Source organism: Balaenoptera physalus, assembly GCF_965194825.1.
Source record: "Balaenoptera physalus genome assembly, chromosome: 4".
In the NCBI taxonomy this organism is placed as follows: domain Eukaryota; kingdom Metazoa; phylum Chordata; class Mammalia; order Artiodactyla; family Balaenopteridae; genus Balaenoptera; species Balaenoptera physalus.
Window position 1 is genome coordinate 52,516,329 of NC_138891.1, and position 19,631 is coordinate 52,535,959.

General features: G+C 37.5%; 1 protein-coding gene and 1 long non-coding RNA gene across 10 annotated transcripts in view; one reads left to right on the forward strand and one right to left on the reverse strand.

Moving 5' to 3' along the window:
* LOC309659389 overlaps positions 1-19,631 on the reverse strand; it is a 538,108-nt gene that overhangs the window by 135,591 nt on the left and 382,886 nt on the right. The window lies entirely within an intron of this gene.
* The window catches only part of ECT2 (epithelial cell transforming 2), a 73,772-nt gene continuing 65,534 nt past the window's right edge, over positions 11,394-19,631 (forward strand). For 3 of the 9 annotated variants that reach the window (XM_082458944.1, XM_082458947.1, XM_082458946.1), the window contains exons 1-4: positions 11,395-11,539; positions 15,110-15,261; positions 15,892-15,971; positions 17,745-17,927. In XM_082458944.1, coding sequence (XP_082315070.1) covers positions 15,132-15,261; positions 15,892-15,971; positions 17,745-17,927 — 393 coding nt within the window. In that variant the 5' untranslated portion in view covers positions 11,395-11,539; positions 15,110-15,131. Of the gene's footprint in view, positions 11,540-15,109; positions 15,262-15,891; positions 15,972-16,082; positions 16,176-17,744; positions 17,928-19,631 lie in introns of all 9 variants that reach the window. The other 6 variants (XM_082458939.1, XM_082458940.1, XM_082458942.1 and 3 more) reach the window with 4 other exon arrangements.

A 19,631-nucleotide genomic window follows, 5' to 3' on the forward strand; every position in this document is an offset into this window, starting at 1 on the left:
CCATGTGGGTTCGTTTAGAGCTCCTGCCTTTCTTTATGCAGTAGTTGTCATATGTATTACATCTACTTACATTATAAACCCCATAAAAAAGCCTATAATTTTTGTTTTAAGCAGTTACATGTGTTTTAAAGAAATCAATAGAAAAATAATCTTTCACATTTACTCAGTTATTTACCATTTCTTAAAGTTCTTCATTTCTTCATGAGTATTAAAGTTTCTAGCTGGAATCATCTCACATCAGCCTGAAAAACTTTCTTTAGCATTTCTTGTAATACTAGTGTTCTAGCAGTTAATTCTTAGTTTTCTTTTATTTGAAAATGTCTTTATTTTGCCTTCATTCTGGAAGGATATTTTCACTAGATATAGAATTTGGGGTTAATAGTTTTTTCTTTCAGTATTTGTTTGATGTTGTACCACTGTCTCCTGGTCTCCATAGTTTCTAATGAGAAGTTAGTATATTTGCAAATTGTTGTTCTCCTATTTGTAATGTGTCTTTTTTTTTTCCCCATGGCCACTTTTAAGATTTTGCCTTTATCTTTGGATTTCAGCAATTTGACTATGATATGAGAGACATTCTTTGTATTTATCCTAATTTGGGTTTCTGAGCTTCTGAAAATAGAAACTTTTTCTTCTGGCAAATGCTATGTCTTTTCCCATATTTGAGAAAATTTTGGCCATTGTTTCTTAAAATTATTTTTTCCTCTTTCTCTCTCTCCTCCTGGGATTCCAATTATATGTTATGTTTTCCCACAGGTTCCTAAAGCTCTCATTTTTTTATCCAAAAATTTTCTCTCTGTCCTTATGATTGGGTAATTTTTATTGGTCTATGTTCCAGCTGACTGACTCTTCATTCTTCTATTAGGTCCATCCATCTGCCTCCTTAGCACAGTAGGCAGTGTGCCAGGCTCATAATCTACTATTAAGCCCATCCAGTTAATTTTTTGTTTTAGCTATTTTATTTTCCATCCTAGAATTCCCATTTTGTTCTTTTTTTTAAAGTTATGCTTATTAAGACATTATTCAAAACAGTAAATTCATGACTTTTGGCAGAGATATACATTTGTGTAACCACTACCACAATCAAGACATGCATACTTCCATCATCCCCCAAAGTTCTCTTGTGCCGTTTTGCAGTAAGCCTCCACTCCTACCCTTTAGCCTCCGTCAACCATTATCTGTTTTTTGTCCCTTTACCATTGTCTATTTCAGAATGCCACATCAATGGAATCATAGAACATGTATTTTGTTTCTGTTTTCTTTCACTTAACATGATGCTTATGAGAGTCATCCATTTTGTTGCATGTAAACTGCTGAGTAGTTTCCCATGTTTCGGATGTACTTGTTTATGCATTCACTAATGATATACAGTTGGGTTCTTTCCAGTTTTTAGCAATTATGAATAAAATTTCCTCCATGATTCTCATACTTAGGAATGGGATTATTGGGTCTTTTGGCAATTATGTTTAACTTTGTAAGAACCAGCAATGTATGAGAGGTCATGTTGCTCCACATCCTCACTAGAACTTGGTACTGACCATTTTTATTTTAAATTCTAACCACTCTAATAGATGTGTAGTAGTACCTGAATGTGGTTTTAACCTGTATTTCCCTGATGAATAGTGATGCTGAGCATCTTATAATGTGCATATTTGCCATTAGTATCTCTTCTTTGGTGGGGTATCTGTCAAATCTTTCTTTGCCCATTTAAAAAAAGTGGGTTGCTTGTTTTATTAAGTCATGAGAGTTCTTTAAATATTCTGAATATGAATCTTTAGTCATATAGGTATTTTGAAAGTAATTTTTTTCCAGTCTGTGGCTTATCTTTTCACTTTCTTAACTGTTGACATTTCTTAACAGTGACTTTTGGAGGGTAGAAGTTTTTAATTTTATGAAATATAATTTATAAAATTTTTCTTAATTTATATTATGATTCTTGCTTTTTGTGCTCCATTTGATTCTTTTTAATACTATTTCTCTGCTGAGATTTTTCTGTGTTTTCACTAATTACAAGAATACTTTCCTTTATCTCGTTCAGCATAGTTATAATAACTGCTTTAAAGTCCTTGTATCCTAATCTTCAAATCTGGGCTACCTCAGAATTAGCCTCTATTGGTTTATTTTTCTTAGAATGTGTCATGCCTTTTTTTTTTTTGATATGGCACAGAACATAGCTGTGATGGTTATATCTTGGAGATTCTGAATTCTGTTTTATTCTTCAAAAACATGCTGATATTTTTGTATTGTCAGGCAATTACTTGTTTGAACTCAAACTGAAAACTCTGTCTTTTGAGCAGCAGCTCAAATCTCAGTTCTGTTCTTTTTTCCTTGACAGGATTACTTGCAGTCCTCCTTGTATTTGCATGGTTAAGGATTCAGCTAGAGATGGTTTCATTTTATATGCAGAATTTAGCATGCTTCTCTTAGGCTCTCTAGAGGACCCTCTGTACCCCCTTACTTTCCAGCAGCTGTGGTTGCCCCAAACTCTGTCCTCTGCTCCTTATGACAGAAAGACTGACTTTTAGTTTTGGCCTCTGCATAACAATAACTGCAGAGTTTTCTTATTCTAAAAGTTATAACATTTTTAAACACTCCATGTCAGTCCAAGTTTTTACTCCTCTGCAGAGTCTACCTGCTTTTGTTCACTGTTCAAATCCTTTGGGTAATTGTTTTTTGTACTTTTCCCCTATATCTATAGTTATTTGTGAAAGAGTTGGTTGCTCAGCAGTTTACTCAGCTATAGGAGAAGCAGAAATCCTGCTGTCATAATTTTTTTTTTTTTTTTTTTTAAATCTTGCTGGAATTTTTTTTTTTTATTAATTAATTTATTTTTGGCTGTGTTGGGTCTTCGTTTCTGTGCGAGGGCTTTCTCTAGCTGCGGCAAGCGGGGGCCACTCTTCATCGCGGTGCGCGGGCCTCTCACTATCGCGGCCTCTCTTGTTGTGGAGCACAGGCTCCAGACGCGCAGGCTCAGTAGTTGTGGCTCACGGGCCCAGGTGCTCCGCGGCATGTGGGATCTTCCCAGACCAGGGCTCGAACCCGTGTCCCCTGCATTAGCAGGCAGATTCTCAACCACTGCGCCATCAGGGAAGCCCCATAATTTTTAAAAAAGTTCGAATCATGATCCAAATAAAATCTACATGTTGTATTTGGTTTTATGTCTTTTAAGTCTCATCTATTGATTATCCCTTTACTACTCATTTTCCCCTTTCAATTATTTGTTGAAGAAATCAGGGTTTCTTGTAGAGTTTCTACAAGGCTAGATCTTACTGACTGTATCCCTGTGCTATAATTTATCACGTTTCTCTGTTCTCTGTATTTCCTAAAAATCAGATCTAGAGATTAACTAGATTCAGATTCAAAGAGAATTTTTTTTTTTTTTTTTTTGCTAGATAACTTCATAGATGGGTGTGAATATCTATTAGGAGTAAATCTCATCTTCTTGTTTTGTAAATAAAGGGTTTGGCCCTTCAGATACCATGGTCAATCATTTTCAAATTCTGTCAGTAGTCAGTGGTTTTCAAATTCTATGTTCTAGAAGAATTAAAATTCCTGCAGTCTCTATGAAGATAAATCATGACCTCTCTTCTTCTATGTCAATTCAGCTTGGCATTTATCTGTTTTATGTATTGGAGTTCACTGTGACATTTCATTTGAAGAAATATTCAAAAAGCTTGAAAACAGTGGATAAACTATTAACTAAATTTTCATTATATTATGTAAGTAATATTTAGAAATATTTATTTCCTTTCTTCCTTATTTTTATTCCTTCCTTTCTTCTTTCATTTATTCTTTTTTTCAAAAAATTTCTGAGTACCTATCATGTGGCAGGTACTGACTTAGTCACTGGAAATATACTAGGGAACAAACAGACAAAACCCCCCTGCCGCCTTCATGGAGCTCACATTCTAGTATGGAGAGACAGACAATAAATAATAACATAACAAATAAATACATACTTGTAGTTGATAATGGCTATGAAATTAAAAGGGTAAGACAAAGGGGACCAGGAGAGCTTGAGGAGGAGCTGCAATTTTTGGAGGGGTAGCCACCTAGCTGATAAGGTGAATGTGAGCAAGAATTGAAGGAGAAGAGGGGGTAAGTCAGGCACATATGAAGGAAGAACATAAAAGCAGAGAAATCAGCCTGAGTTAGGAGTGTGCCTCGTGTCTTTGAGGAGCAGCAAAGAAGCCAGTGTGGCTAGAGGTAAGTAAAGGTGTGAAAGGGAGAGGGTGAGGATGTCAATGAGGATTATGTAGGGCCATGAAGACTACTGTGGGAACTTTGGCTTTAGTATGAAAGAAATTGGAAGCCAATAAAGGTTTTGAGCAGAGTGACATGATCTGACTTATATTTTAACAGGAATATTCCAGTTGCTTCCTTGAGGATAGATGGTGAAGATTTATGGGTAAAATTGGGGGCATGAGTTAGGAGGCTATTGCAATAATTCAGGTAAGAGATAATGGTAGTGTAGAAAAGGGTAATGGAGGGATAAGAACTAGTTTAATTATGGACATATTTTGAAGGTAGAAACAACAAGATTTGGATTTGTAAAAGCAACGCGTCTGGACATTCTTGGTCACAAGCAATAGAAACCAGTTCTAACTATCTTGAAGGAAAAAAGGATTTAATTTATCCTGCAAATTCACAGAATCAGTATGAAGGTCAGCCTTGGGAATTGGGAGGAGCTAGAGAGCTCCAGAGGTGTAGGCAGAGGAAATACCATCAAAGATTACTGGACTCAAAGAAGCTGGTCTGCACACTGTTGATGCTATTAGAATGTATCAATATATGATCCTTAACCCTTCCCATATCTTTAGCACATGCTAAAAGTTCAAAATCCTTTGAAAGAGCAGATGATGACTGAGCTCTAAGCATGGGAAGAGGATGTGGCTCCACTCAGATCTGTGGTAACAGATGAACATTACCTTGCACTAAAACCATATTCAATGAGTGATTTCTCAAAAGGGAAATCAGACTATTATTAGGAAGGAATGGTTAAATGTTCAACAGCCAGGAAAGCAACAACTGTCCACTAAAATGCTCATGATAGAAAATTTGAAAAGTACCAAAAAAAAAAGGAAAGGAGAAGGGGAAATAATGCAAATGCAATGGTCAAGATAGAGACACTAAGAACATTTTGTGTATTTCATTAATGTTAATTTTTTTCTAGGCATAGGATTTATATATAGTTGCATTATACACTTGAATATCACTTAAAACAGTATATCTCACCTTTAAAATACCTTCCCCAATGCATTTCTATTTACATGTAATTTTTCCTTCATTATTAAACCCACAGTTAATCTGCTTATGCTAAATCCTCATGCCAACTGAGGTCAAATATCCACCATTTTTTGAGGACCTGGGTTCCATTTTTATTTCAATTGCATTAGCAATTCCATTTTTCCATTCATTTGAATAGCAGCAACAAAATATTGCTAAGTACAATCCAAGTATTCAAATTGTTGTCATAGTAAATATCAGTACTACTCTACAAAGACGGAGTTATTGTCAAAACTAAACTGAAGACAAAATCACTTTGGGATAACATTGATGTTTACAAGTCAGTTGACAGTGTGGAAGAGGCAATTTATAAGTATCAGTGTATAATGTATGAAAGTGTAGGTTGTAGGAAAACTGAATTTTTGATATGGATAATTGCCTATGTTCATAAACACTGGCAAGTTTTATCCAATCAGTTTAGTACTATTAGCATTAACTCTCTTCCACTCATAGCTGGAATAGGCATGGTATAAGAAGCATTCAATTCTTGGGTAATTTACTCAATTGTCAATAAAAGATGTAAATTATTTTATCCTTTTGTAAATTTATTAATTTTGGAAATATGCCACTTAATTTTTCCTGAAAAATTGTCATAAATAACGGGTTAGATAAAAGTAAAAATAATAGAAACCTTTTTTAGGGGAGTTCCCTGGTGGCCTAGTGGTTAGGACTCTGGACTTTCACTGCTGTGGCCCGGATTCAATCCCTGGTTGGGGAGCTGAGATTCCACAAGCTGCACGGAACAGCCAAAAAAAAAATCAGAAAAAAAAAAAAGAAAACTTTAAAAATAACTTTAGAAAGGACACCACTGATATTATAATAAAAATAAGTTCATTTAATCATTAATTCATTTACTTGTTATTTCAACAAATATTTCATTGAGTGCCTTCACTGTGGACAAAATGGTAAACAAAAAGACATTTTCCCTTTCAAGTAGCTTAGATAGTGGAGGAGAGAGACATTAATCCAATAATCACATCTTTGATAAGTACCACAAAAGAGATACTCATGGTGCTGGGGGCTGTATAATGGGGATTCTGATGTTATGGGTAGTTAGCAAAGATCTTCTGAGGAGTAGTAAGTGAGCAAATGCTAAAAGGATTAGAAGTTGTCTCTTAGGTTAAAAGAATGGGGATCAAAGGAATTGGTAGAGAGAAGAGCAGATGCAAAAATCCTTGAGAAGGAAGGCCAGGTATAGAACTCAAGAGAAAGAAAGTGAACATGGTGTAAGATGAAGCTGGAAATGAGTAGAGGTCAGGCCATGGAGGCCTAGTAGGACTGAAGGGTTTTAAGGAGGTAGTGATATGATGAGTTTCGATTTGCATAATGTCACTCTAAATGCAAACTTGAGAATTAATTAGAAGAAGGCAATATGGATTCTGAAGATCAATTACAATGTTATTCATGCAACAACTTTTGAGAACATCTTATATGCCAGGAACTGTTCCTAGGTGCTGGAGATACATTGGTGAACAAGACCAACAAGGCTCTTATGGGACTGAAAGCATCTTTTTTTTTTTTTTAGATTTTTAAAAAATTTTTATTTATTTATTTATGGCTGTGTTGGGTCTCTGTTTCTGTGCGAGGGTTTTCTCTAGTTGTGGCAAGCGGGGGCCACTCTTCATCGCGGTGCGTGGGCCTCTCACTATCGCGGCCTCTCTTGTTGCGGAGCACAGGCTCCAGACGCGCAGGCTCAGTAGTTGTGGTTCATGGGCCCAGTTGCTCCGCGGCATGTGGGATCTTCCCAGACCAGGGCTCGAACCCGTGTCCCCTGCATTGGCAGGCAGACTCTCAACCACTGCGCCACCAGGGAAGCCCGCATCTTTTTTTTTTAATTTAAAAATTTTTTTAGTTTTGGCCATGCCGGGTGGCATGCGGGATCTTAGTTCCCCAACCAGCGATGGAACCCTGCGTTGGACTGCCAGGGAAGTCCCTGAAATCATCTTAATGTCCTCAAAAGTAAAATATATAAGCAGTATGAATAAAGATATTGGTACTTTTATAAGTTTAATGTAAAATATAAATATTAGTATCTTTAATTTAATAAAGCCAAAATAGATTAATAGAAATAAAATTTTTGATCTTGGTTTTTCCATTAACCAGTTACCTGACCTTGGTAAAGGAATATAAGCTCTATGTTGCGGGCCTCGGTAAAATTCATTTGTAAAATAAAGAATGAGACTAGTGAACTGAGATTTTTTTTTCCACATCTAAAATTTTGCTAATCAAATTACATAATTTGAAAAATGGCCTCACCATATTTGGAAACCTCTTGCTCCATCAAGGAACAGTAATTCTATTTGTCCAAGTGAAACTTTAAGTGGTAAATTTGTACATTATTGCAAATCTATGTCAAGTGATTTACAGCCTAATGATTCATATAAATAAAGCAATGATTCATATCCTAATTACTGACTGCTGAGGTATGTAAAATAGCTTCTTCTGGCTCACAGTGATTATAATTTCTAAAGCTTGTTTCACAGGCAGAGATGACAGGTTGGAAGATGCTATATTATAACCAACTTGGAAATACAACATTTTAATTGGAAAATGTTAATAATTCCAAGAAAGTACAGAATTCCATGGCTACTCATTAAAGATTTTGAAACAAAAATCTTAAGTGATAAATTCTTAGAGGGACTGAATCTTTGTAACTGTACCTAGTGTGGCTTTATATATAGCTATGTATTTCACAAATGCCTTGAGGTGGTAAGGATGGTGACAGAGGAGAAAAACAATTACATGAGTTCTATGTGCCATTACAATGTTAATATTTAGTTACAGTAAAACATTTAATTCTATGATGAAATAGTTAAATTTACTATAAAGTAGATGGTATTATTGGTCGATAACATTTCATACTTAAAAATAAAACCTAGGACTTCCCTCCCTGGTGGTGCAGTGGTTAAGAATCCACCTGCCAATGCAGGGGACATGGGTTCAAGCCCTGGTCCAGGAAGGTCCCACATGCCACGAAGCAACTAAGCCTGTGCACCACAACTACTGAGCCTCTGCTCTAGAGCCCGCGAGCCACAACTACTGAGCCCATGTGCCACAACTACTGAAGCCCGCACACGTAGAGCCTGTGCTCGGCAACAAGAGAAGCCACCACAATGAGAAGCCCATGCACCGCAAAGAAAAGTAGCCCTCACTCGCCGCAACCAGAGAAAACCTGTGTGCAGCAATGAAGACCCAACGAAGACAAAAATAAGTAAATAAATTTATTAAAAAAAAGAGAAAGAAATGTTCCTTTAAAAAATAAAAAGTAAAACCTAGAAATTCTATTTCATCACAACTTTAGGTAATAAAAACAAAATCCACCACAACAAATATTGCCCATTTATTGCAAAAATTTAATAGTCTTTTCAGATATACTAATTCTTATTAGCAGATTAGAACAAACTACAAAAGTGTGAGAAATCTTCTTCATTCTGATTTGAAGAGTGATGGCATGGGCAGTGTGCATACTTGTGAATGCGGGTGGGTATAGGGTGGAGAAAGATATTCCATAACCCCAAACTAACTTTCCTAACTCCCCATTCTCTGCTGCCCTGAAGGAGTACATATGGAAAACGAAGATGGAGATGGAAAGGGGAGGGCGTAAGGAAAGAAAGGAACTATAAATAAAGAGGAGGGAATAAATTGGAAGAGGAACAAATGTTAAGATGAGAGTCAGGAAAGATGGTCCAGCGTGTCACTCAATTCAGAGATGGAGGTGGGGAAGTTGATCCTCCAAAGGAAGAATCTCAGTAGTTCTATCTTCCACATTTCATTTCCCCACCTCAGAAATTATCGTATTGTTTGATGAAAATATGTCACGCACTTTAATATACTAAGTACTTTAGTTCAATTCCTTTAGTATTTTTTGTTGAAAACTGTTCATTCAGCATCTTAGGAGTTGTGAATGACACGTAAGAATTTTTTAAATGGTTTATTCTTTCAAGGAACTTCTCATTTTGATTTATCTATCTATTTATCCTGTACTGTAAACAGTTTTGTCCCCTTAACATATGAATTCAATAACTACATTTCCAGTGAAGGCACCTGAAGGAAGAGGCTTGCGTTTAGCATAAAGAATCTTGGCTGGGACTTGCCTTGGAAGGGGACAGAAGCCTGGCCAAGGGCAGCAGCAAGAAGGCCATATCTTCGAGACAAGAGGAGACATCTTGAGCATTGCAGGCTTTCCCTTAAAAGAGAAGAGAGATTAGGTTTGGTGTAGAAGGACTGTCCTCTCTCTGGTAGGAAAAGAATGCAATGGAGGTCTTCGCTGCACCAAGCTTGGTCTGGAGGGTGGCGGGATTTGTGGCTGGGGATGGGTGGGGCAAAGGGAACAGAAACACTGCTGCCAATGCTCCTGTGGTCAGGGGTGAGAAGGCAGTGTAGAGGACTATCAGTCCCATCAGGCAAGTATAGGGCCTCGGCTGAGGTAACAGTAGTGGTAATAGTAGCAGCAGCAAAGTCGTAGTAATATTAACAGCTAACATCTACTGAATGTTTATTATATGCTAGAATATGTTTTAATTACATGTATTAACTTTTAATCCTCACAACAATACTCTGAGGTAAGTACTATCATGCCCTTTTATAAAAACTCAAACTGAGGCATAGAGAGGTTAAATTATTTGCTTGAGGTTACTTGCCTAGGAAATGGAAAAGGATGTCACATGGTTAGGAAATGTTAGAAGACTGTATTGCCCGTTTATTTGCTGGTCAAACTGCCATATAACCCTTAAAAGGAATCAAGTATAGCTTTTGTTAGACTAGCATACAATTTGTGTGGTGATATCGTGTAGGCAATCAATAGATTTGGGTGCAAAGCCTAACGGAGCAATGCACAGAGGAAACAGGTTGCTTTCTTCACTAGCTTAACGTATTTTCAGTGAGGAGACCTTTTGGAATGCTGGGCACACCCTAGTTTAAGTACGCAAGCACATTCCAAAGTGAAATTTCAATTACTGTTTTTCTTTGCTTTCGCCCTAACGGTTATCATGGCATTAAATGAAGGGCAGACTGTAAATATCCTTCAATTATCAACAGGGAAACCAATAATTACCAGACTGCTTCACTCATTTTGTGGAATGTATTACAAACTTTTCAGGCATTCTAAGGTGGCCCGACAAAGTTAGGAAAAATTCCAAATCCTGACGACCTGTTTGAGACGTTCAGAAGTGTTGCATTCCAAAGTACAAGTTCTCCTCTTCTTGTTGAAATTTAAGGTTTCAGCAGCGGATTCTCCTTTCTTCCTTTATTTAAACCAGCGATTAGGTGGGAACTATGCAAAACTCACCTTCGGGAGGCGTCTTTTTAAGAGGTTGTGTGACAGGATATTATATTTAGAAAACGAAGAAAATAAAAGATTTTCATGATAGCAATCGTAATTATAGGAAAACCGATAAATTCTTGGCTAGACTTCAGAGGAAAGCAGCAAAAGACCTCGGGGAAGGGGGGGAGGGGCGGGTGCAGCAGCTAACAATTTACTTTGGCTCCAGGAGAGTCTAGAATCTCGTGACGTATTTTTACATTTGTTCAAATGCAAGCTTATATTAAAAAAAAAAAAAAAAGGCTTAGAAACCCTAAGAATTTATTCTAATCATCCGTGAAATTCCCTAGACCAGAGCACAGTGCTTTACATACGTCAGGATTTAAATAAGAGGCTGCTGATTTGAAGTCCATCTGGAGAGACTCCGAGTTCCCGTGTCCTGGGCCCCGCCGCGCCAACACAACCACCAAACCCCAAACCCCTTAACCCAACTTTAAATTCCTAAAGCTCAGGCAGAAAAATCTTACAGCTCACAGGAATCACTGGGGAAAAATTCATCTGTCAAGGCACTGATTACGTTTCAAGGATTTTGTGGCGGGGAAAAAAAAAAAAGAAAAAAGCCGAGGGGACGGAGAATCCACTCAAACTTTCCTTAGGAAAAGGGATGTTTACTGAGTAAATAAGCGGTAGTCACAGACACACCTGCTACTCCCACAGAAGCCCAGGAGCCATTACTACCACCTCCTGGTCACATCCGGGCACTTCTCTACAAATTCGGGACGTTCTGACGTCGGAGCCGTTAGGTTTATTTGAAACACACGCACAACCAATCGGTGGGCACCTGCGGGGAGGTGGGCGGAGAGCAGCGGCCAATCACCGCCCCTCTGCGGGTCACTTTTTGAATTGGCTGCGGCCGCCGGCGGTGAGGAATGGCGGTAAAAGTGAGAAGGGTCTGTTCTTGAAAAGGTGGAACTTCCAGGGCGTCTTTTGAGAGTGGTGAGGGCTCTGTGGGTGCGGGTGGCGGAGGTGGGAGTGGGCCGGCGTCCCTGGAGCAGTGGGCTGCTCTGCTTGTGTCCCACGGCCCCGCCCCGGTGACCGCGAATTCCGGAGCTCCCAGCCTTGGCTTCCCGGCTCTGGGAACCACACCGCCGCGTTCCCAACAGCGGGGCCGGGATGCGGAGTGGGAGCCCGAGGTCCGCCTGGCTGCTGTGCGTCGTCACCGCTCACCTGGTTGAATATTTCTTCCGAAAGAGTTTCTGGGCAAAGTGGGGAGTTGTCGGGAAGGGGGTCTTGGCAAACCGCAGTGGGCTCTGCGGCTCTGGTGGCCGGCAACTGCGCCCTTTGGGGGCTTATCTCAGATTACTTAGTGGTTTCACCCTTGGATTCTTCTTGGCGTCTTCTCTTTAGTTTTTAGTACTTAAGGTAAAACGCCAGCTCGTTCCGGCGCCCCACCCCGCGTACAGATGGGTATGGCTTAATGGGTAAAAGCGCAGCCTCTGGAATCAGACCGGATTTGAACCCTTGTTTTGCCACTAACACTGTGACCTGGGGGGAATTAATCTCTCCGCTCTAGGTTTCTTTACCTGTAAGAGGAGTGTGATAATAGTACCTGCCTCTTAGGATTGTTGCAAAGATTAAATGAATACAAGTAAAAGGTTTAGAACAATGTCTAAAGGTTTAGAATAATGCCGCATATTAAGCGTTAAATAAATATTGTTAGTCACAGTGTTATGTAACGTTAACAATGTTATTGTAACACCGCCAACATATCCAGGAAGGCATTTAGCTCCTCCACCCTGAAAGATGATTGCCTAAAAAAATAAGTGAAAGGAAACTTATTTAAATGGCAAAATTTATCTTTGTGATGAAAAAAGGCATGAGTTGTATTTAGTTAGAAGCTCCTTGAGTATGTTCTCAGATGAGAAGTAATCTGTATGGGTTTATGAACACTGATCCTTTTGTGTTTGTTATAAAAGCTTACAGAATACATAAATGTGAAAAAGTGATGAGTGTATTTCAGTTTGTAATCAGACTGTTGATATGTGATGAGTTTAGCATGCAGCTATTTTCTAAATTTTAAAACTGTTTTGGCAATAAATTGATCACATACAGTGTCATCAGTCAATTTTAATTCTTAATCACCTACCATTTTTTTTTTTTTTTTTTTTTTTTTTTTGGCTGCGTGGGATCTTAGTTGTGGCATACATTATATTCGTTGGGGCCACGTGGGATCTTTAGTTGCGGCATGCGAACTCTTAGGTGCAGCATATGGGATCTAGTTCCCTGACCAGGGGTCGAACCTGGGCCCCCTGCATTGGGAGCGCAGAGTCTTAGACCCTGGACCACCAGGGAAGTCCCAATCACTTACCTGTTTTGATGATCTTTAAACAGAGAGACATAGGTGAAAAATGTGAACTCATGGTGTTTTTGATTTATTAAAGTCTCCCTCCTCCTACATTCCTTAAGGCAGGTTAATTCATCTCTTGGTTTTTCTTTTTAATATTCTTTTAAGGAGACTTTAAATGAAAGCCTGTTTAGATAGAGCCTTTCTTTTTCCCTGGGAACATTTAAGTGTGAGACTTAACAAAAAAATAAGGGCTGGATAGAATTTATCATTGATTCTAAGTAAAGGCTCTTAATTAACAACTATTGGAGCACTCCTTTGGAGAGCCTTAGAATAATGATTGCCGTGGATGTTTGGTAAGACAATGAGAAACGTCCACATTTTGAGTATGTATGAGAATGAATAATTGTCACTCATTTAGAGACATCATCTATTCAGTTTTTATCACAGTTGGATTTGAGTTGTACTATTATTTCTTTTCCTGATGTGGAAGCTGAGGCTTACCCTACTAGGTGCAGAGCTGAGACAGGAAGCTGAGTTGCTTGTCTTTGAAGTGTGCACCTAATAACTGGGCTTAGGTCTGTTGTTATTAGTATGTACATATTCACACTATTTGACATCACCATGCCGAAATGATGCTAATGCTACCTGAAACTATTACTTTGCTAAAAATCTGGTGGAAGTTATTTGTATATTTTATTATTCCGAAAAAGTAGGAAAGGGTAAATTAGATCAGGCATAGACCTCCAGATAAGACTGGGCTTCCTCTTTATATTTGCCCAATATTCTGGAAATTTACTTCAAGATAATAAACTTATGTAAAATCCCCAATTTAAATTGATGAAGATCTATTCAACTTTTTCTTTATTCCCTGCTTGCTTAACTTTTCAACTCTTTTTAAGTCCTGGAAATTTAAAAACAAACAAAGATTTTCTTTCATAGTCCAGAGTCTTACTGACACGTGTTAATGGTCTCGTGAAATCTTTTAGACATTTGTAAAGTAATATAAAAATACAGGTAAGGGAGCAGTCCAGTTATACATGAGAGGTTTGGAGAAATCTACAGAGGATAAGTCAAGAGTGGTGGGTCAGGGGTTGAAAGACATGATAGGTGGAGAATTGAACACTATTAAATACAAGTAGGTGTGGAGTAAATTGTGATCTGTATTTGAAAAATGCTGGGAAATGCTTTGTGGCTGGAGCATACAGTCGATGTGGACTGGGGGAAATACAGGAGATGAGGCTAAATAGGTAGGCTAGGACTAAAGTGTAAAGTGGATGGTGAATTTGAACTTGATCGTATAGGGAGCAGTGCTCATGGAAGTTCTAAGTAGAGAAATAATATAGTCACATTTGTTTTTAGGAGCATACCCTGAAAACCATGTGGAAAGTGACCTCTGAAGAAACTGGTGATAAAGTTGTTTGGAACTGTTGTATTTGACCAAGTGGCCACTGTGGCATTGGCCACAAAAAGGGGGGCTGGGTCCCAGAGATACAGAGATGCTTTGGGGCAGGGCGAATGAGGCAGATGAAAGAGTATGGCTGGATCGTGTTTTTGACTGGGATTATTTGGGGGATGATGGTATTATAAATGAATACAGGAAGAGAAATAGTTTGGTTGAGGGCAAAGGTATGGAGTGGGGAGGTAGCATAGTATTTGTGAGTACCTTCTGAGTACTTTTTGACTGTCAGGTAATATCTGAGTACTTTTGGTACATTGTTACTTTTACTGTATCCCTATGAGTCAGTTATTAGTATCTTTTATTTATTTATTTATGGCTGTGTTGGGTCTTCTTTTCTGTGCGAGGGCTTTCTCTAGTTGTGGCAAGTGGGGGCCACTCTTCATCGCGGTGCGCAGGCCTCTCACTGTCGCGGCCTCTCTTGTTGCGGAGCACAGGCTCCAGACGCGCAGGCTCAGTAGTTGTGGCTCACGGGCCAAGTTGCTCCGCGGCATGTGGGATCTTCCCAGACCAGGGCTCGAACCCGTGTTCCCTGCATTGGCAGGCAGATTCTCAACCACTGAGCCACCAGGGAAGCCCAATTATTAGTATCTTTATTTTACAGAAGAGCAAACTGAGGCTCAGAGAAGTTGAGTGACTTTGTTTGGTTCAGTATTAAAAAAAAAAGGGTAATGATACTTTTTATAAGTTCTAGGTATAACGCTTGTCTTTGCCCAGTAATTGTTTGTTTCATGTAATTTTATTCAAATTTTGTTTTTTTCAGCCATTGCAGAAGAGTACAAATAATGGCTGAAAATAGTGCATTAACACCCACTACTGGGAGTACAAGCTTGGCAGACTCTTCCATTTTTGATTCTAAAGTTACCGAAACTTCTAAGGAAAACTTATTTATTGGATCTACTTCATATGTTGAAGGTAAACATGTTATCTGCTTTAAAATATCAAATCACTATTTTAATCCTAAACTTACTGACTAGTGACTTTTTTATGATTTAACTGTAATACTGTTAAGCTAGGGTACAGGTATTCAGTAAAAATTTGTTAACAGAAACTGTTTACACTAGATTTTTTATTATTGTTTGGATAAATGCTTCCCAACTTTGAAGGTGAAAGCATCTTGTTGGATATTGCTTTTTCTGTAAGTGAGGGCAATCTAGCTGCAACATTGTTAGCTAGAATATAGTCAGTTATGACTGGTCAGGAGAAGAGCCACTTCTTTCCTTTTCACTGTATAAATGGATCTTTCCTAAAGTTGCATGTGCTGTTGAAGAGGATGACTGTGCAAGTGGGCGAATGCTTTCTTTGGTTAGGAGGAGTGCTGATGTTTGAATACTTTGCTACAATACAATATGTTTCTCTTCTTCTAAAATGATACATGATCAAAGTTTTAAAATAAGCTGGGGATTAAGTCATTTTAGTTTCAGGGAATGTTATGATCTCAAACATGGAAAACATTCCAGATACAGCCAAAAAAGGGGTTAGGAACTACTGATTTTGATGTTAGTGAATAAAAATATTTTACTTAAACATTTTTAATTTTAATAGAAGAAATGCCTCAGATTGAAACAAGAGTAATACTGGTTCAAGAAGCTGGAAAGCAAGAAGAACTTATAAAAGCCTTAAAGGTATGGGAATTTAGTTTTTAGTTTTTTTTTTTTTTAAACTATTTTTCTTCCATCCGTGTATAAATAAATTTATAGTTTTCTTAATCTCATACTTAAGTCTCTTTTCCACAGACTATTAAAATAATGGAAGTCCCTGTTATAAAGATAAAAGAAAGTTGTCCTGGAAAATCGGATGAAAAATTAATAAAAAGTATTGTTAATATGGTAGGTCAAGCATTTCATTGCATGTGGCATGCTGCACTTCCTTTGATTGTATTCGTAGAGTCCACTTACGGTGATTGGAGCTAAATTAGGCACAAGTTATACTCTCAGCACTCTGAAGCTAGATTAATAGAAACTATTCCATTTATTTTAAAATTTGGGTGTTTCTGAAACCCAAAAATACAATGTTTCATAAATAATGAAATCCTTATAAAGTAATTTGGCATTGTTAGATTTAAATGGCATTCCATTTATGTATTTATGAAGATGACACTTTAAACTCTTTAGCTTCTTTTTTCTCAATAATTTTATATTTATTCTAAATTCTTGCTTTATTTCCAGAATTACAAATCACAATAATTGACAGTCATCAGGGAATTTACCTCAGCATGTGAAATATATCTAACTCTCTATACCAGTTATACTAGATTGTGAGGGCCTCCATGACAAAATACCACAGACTGGGCAACTTAAACAACAGAAATTTATTTTCCCACTTTCCTGGAGGCTAAAAGTCCAAGATCAAGGTGTCAGCAGGTTTGATTTCTCTTGAGGCCTCTCTCCTTGGCTTGTAGATGGCTGTCACCTTCTTGATATATCTTCACACAGCCTTCTGTGCATGCACATCTCTGCTATCTCTTTTGTGTGTCCAAATTTCCTCCTCTTACAAGGACACCAATCCACCACTAATCCAATCTGACTAGGATCCACCCTTATGACTTCATTTAACCTTAATTACATGTTGAAAGACCATATCTCCAGATAGTCACATTCTGAGGTATAGGGTGTTAGGACTTCAGCATGAGTTTTGGATATACACAATTCAGCCCTTCACATCAGCCTAGCAAATAAATCCCAAATAATTTACTGACCCATTTGAATTTTCTTTTAAATGGTTCTGTTCTTTAAAAACAGGAGTCATATAGATACCGAAATATCTTCATTCTTTTTCATAGATCTACAGTATAAAGTGTTAAACACTAACTTGCCTTTTTATATCCTGTGTTTGCCATGCTGCAACTGCCTACATATTTCATATCTTTTTCTTACTTCCCTTGTATATACTGAAATGATTAAGTTAACTCCATCCTTTTTGTAGATGTTGCATGTCATAGTATTTTTTTCTATTTTTCTGAAAACAACTTGTGCAGGAAGAACTATATGCATGGCATCATTTTCTTGATCAGAATAAAGAGCAATAGTTGATATCTTTCTAATGCATCTTACTATCAAAATACGTGTACTTAAAAAATTCATCATCTTTATATGCATACTAGATGTTTTATAATGACTACCAAGTCATGTCAGAAGCTTATGCCTTTATAATAATCTTCAAAATTTAAGATCTTAATATGGATTGAGCTATGTTTATATAAAAACATAAGTAAAGAAATATGACATATGACTGTTAACTATTAAGTATAATGCTTATTGTATGATTCACAACTTCTACAAATATAAAAATAAAAATGTTGATATTGAATTGATTTTTAGGTCTTATTTAGAGAGACACATGAATTACTTTTATAATATATAAATTTTGTTTCTAATAACTCCATGAAAAAAATCAAGGAAATTAAAGTGCCATTTGTAAAGATGGAATCAGTTGAAGAACTTAAAAGTTTGGATTCTCCAGAATTTGAAAATGTATTCATAGTCACGGACTTCCAGGATTCTGTCTTTAATGAGTTATACAAGACTGACTGTAGAGTTATTGGACCACCAGTTGTATTAAACTGTGCACAAAAAGGAGAGGTAAGAAAGAATATATGCTTATTACAACTTCTCAAGGTTAAATTTTTATTAAAGAATTTTTATGCAGAAAAATTTCATTAATTGTTGAGAATATGAATATTTAGGTTAGGAATAGTAGTGGCTACTCTAATATAGTCCTTTAATTCTAAACAATATTATTTACATATATTTAGTCTCAATACCTGCAGTATCTTGGGAAGTAGTAGTTTGCTTAAACTTGAGTTCTAAAGATGTGTACATATACATAAACTTTAATTTTCCTCCACACAGAACAGGTACCACAGTTCCATTTTTATCAGTTTCTGCATGATTTAAAATTAGGGAAATTACTTTAGCTATTTATTTATTTATTTATTCATTCATTCATTCATTCATTCATGGCTGTGTTGGGTCTTCGTTGCTGCGTGCAAGCTGTTTCTATTTGCAGTGAGTGGGGGCTACTCTTCATTGCGGCACGTGGGCTTCTCATTGTGGTGGCTTCTCGTTGCGGAGCACAGGCTCTAGGCGCGCGGGCTTCAGTAGTTGTGGCACATGGGCTCAGTAGTTGTGGCTCGCCAGCTCTAGAGTGCAGGCTCAGTAGTTGTGGTGCACGGGCTTAGTTGCTTTGCGGCATGTGGGATCTTCCCGGACCAGGGCTTGAACCCATGTCCCCTGCGTTGGCAGGCAGATTCTTAACCACTGCGCCACCAGGGAAGTCCTACTTTAGCTTTTTGTTTTTAAACAGCATTTCACTGCAAGAGTTGCAGTAGAATTAATACCTGTTCTTTGTTTTTTATTGCTCTGTTTTGGCATTCTTAAGTTTGCCTTAACTTTAAATTGCTTGGGTCTTTGTGCTTCTTTTGTTATAGATACTAGTAATGAGCACATGATAATCTTTAATTCTGTTTTGATTCAGAAGTGTTGCTTTCAGAAACCACATAAACTTTTTAAAGGCCAAAATTATGGAAAAGAACATTCTTGCATAATAGTGGAATTAAATATATATTTTTAACCATTCTCTTTCATGTATAGATAGATAGATAAAACCATTTGTTAAATTATTATTATTATTTTTCTATAGTTGAGTTTTTTCCTTTTTTTTTTTTAATTAATTAATTTATTTTCGGCTATGTTGGGTCTTCTTTTCTGTGTGAGGGCTTTCTCTAGTTGCGGCAAGCGGGGGCCACTCTTCATCGCGGTGCGCGGGCCTCTCACTGTCGCGGCCTCTCCCGTTGCGGAGCACAGGCTCCAGACGCTCAGGCTCAGTAGTTGTGGCTCACGGGCTTAGTTGCTCCGCGGCATGTGGGATCTTCCCAGACCAGGGCTCGAACCCATGTCCCCTGCATTGGCAGGCAGATTCTTAACCACTGCGCCACCAGGGAAGCCCCCCATTTGTTAAATTATTTACTATCTCCATTTTTTAGCTCATAAATTGGAATCATATTTGGTTCAAGTATATGTATTATTAGTATTTATTAGAAAATATTTTTGACCTCTTTTAACTTTAATTTGAAGCACTTATAGTAGTGTATGGAAATCTTTCCTTATAATACTTCATATGTGTCAAAGTACATTTTGGAAATAAAGGTTTGGGTATGAATATTTATGTTTTATTTGCCAGTAGTAAAGTGTGTTTAGATGATGTGTATTGAATACGATATGGGAATCATGGGAAATTTTTATTGTGAAACTGGTTTTTTGCTATTTGTTGCATATTGAAAGATG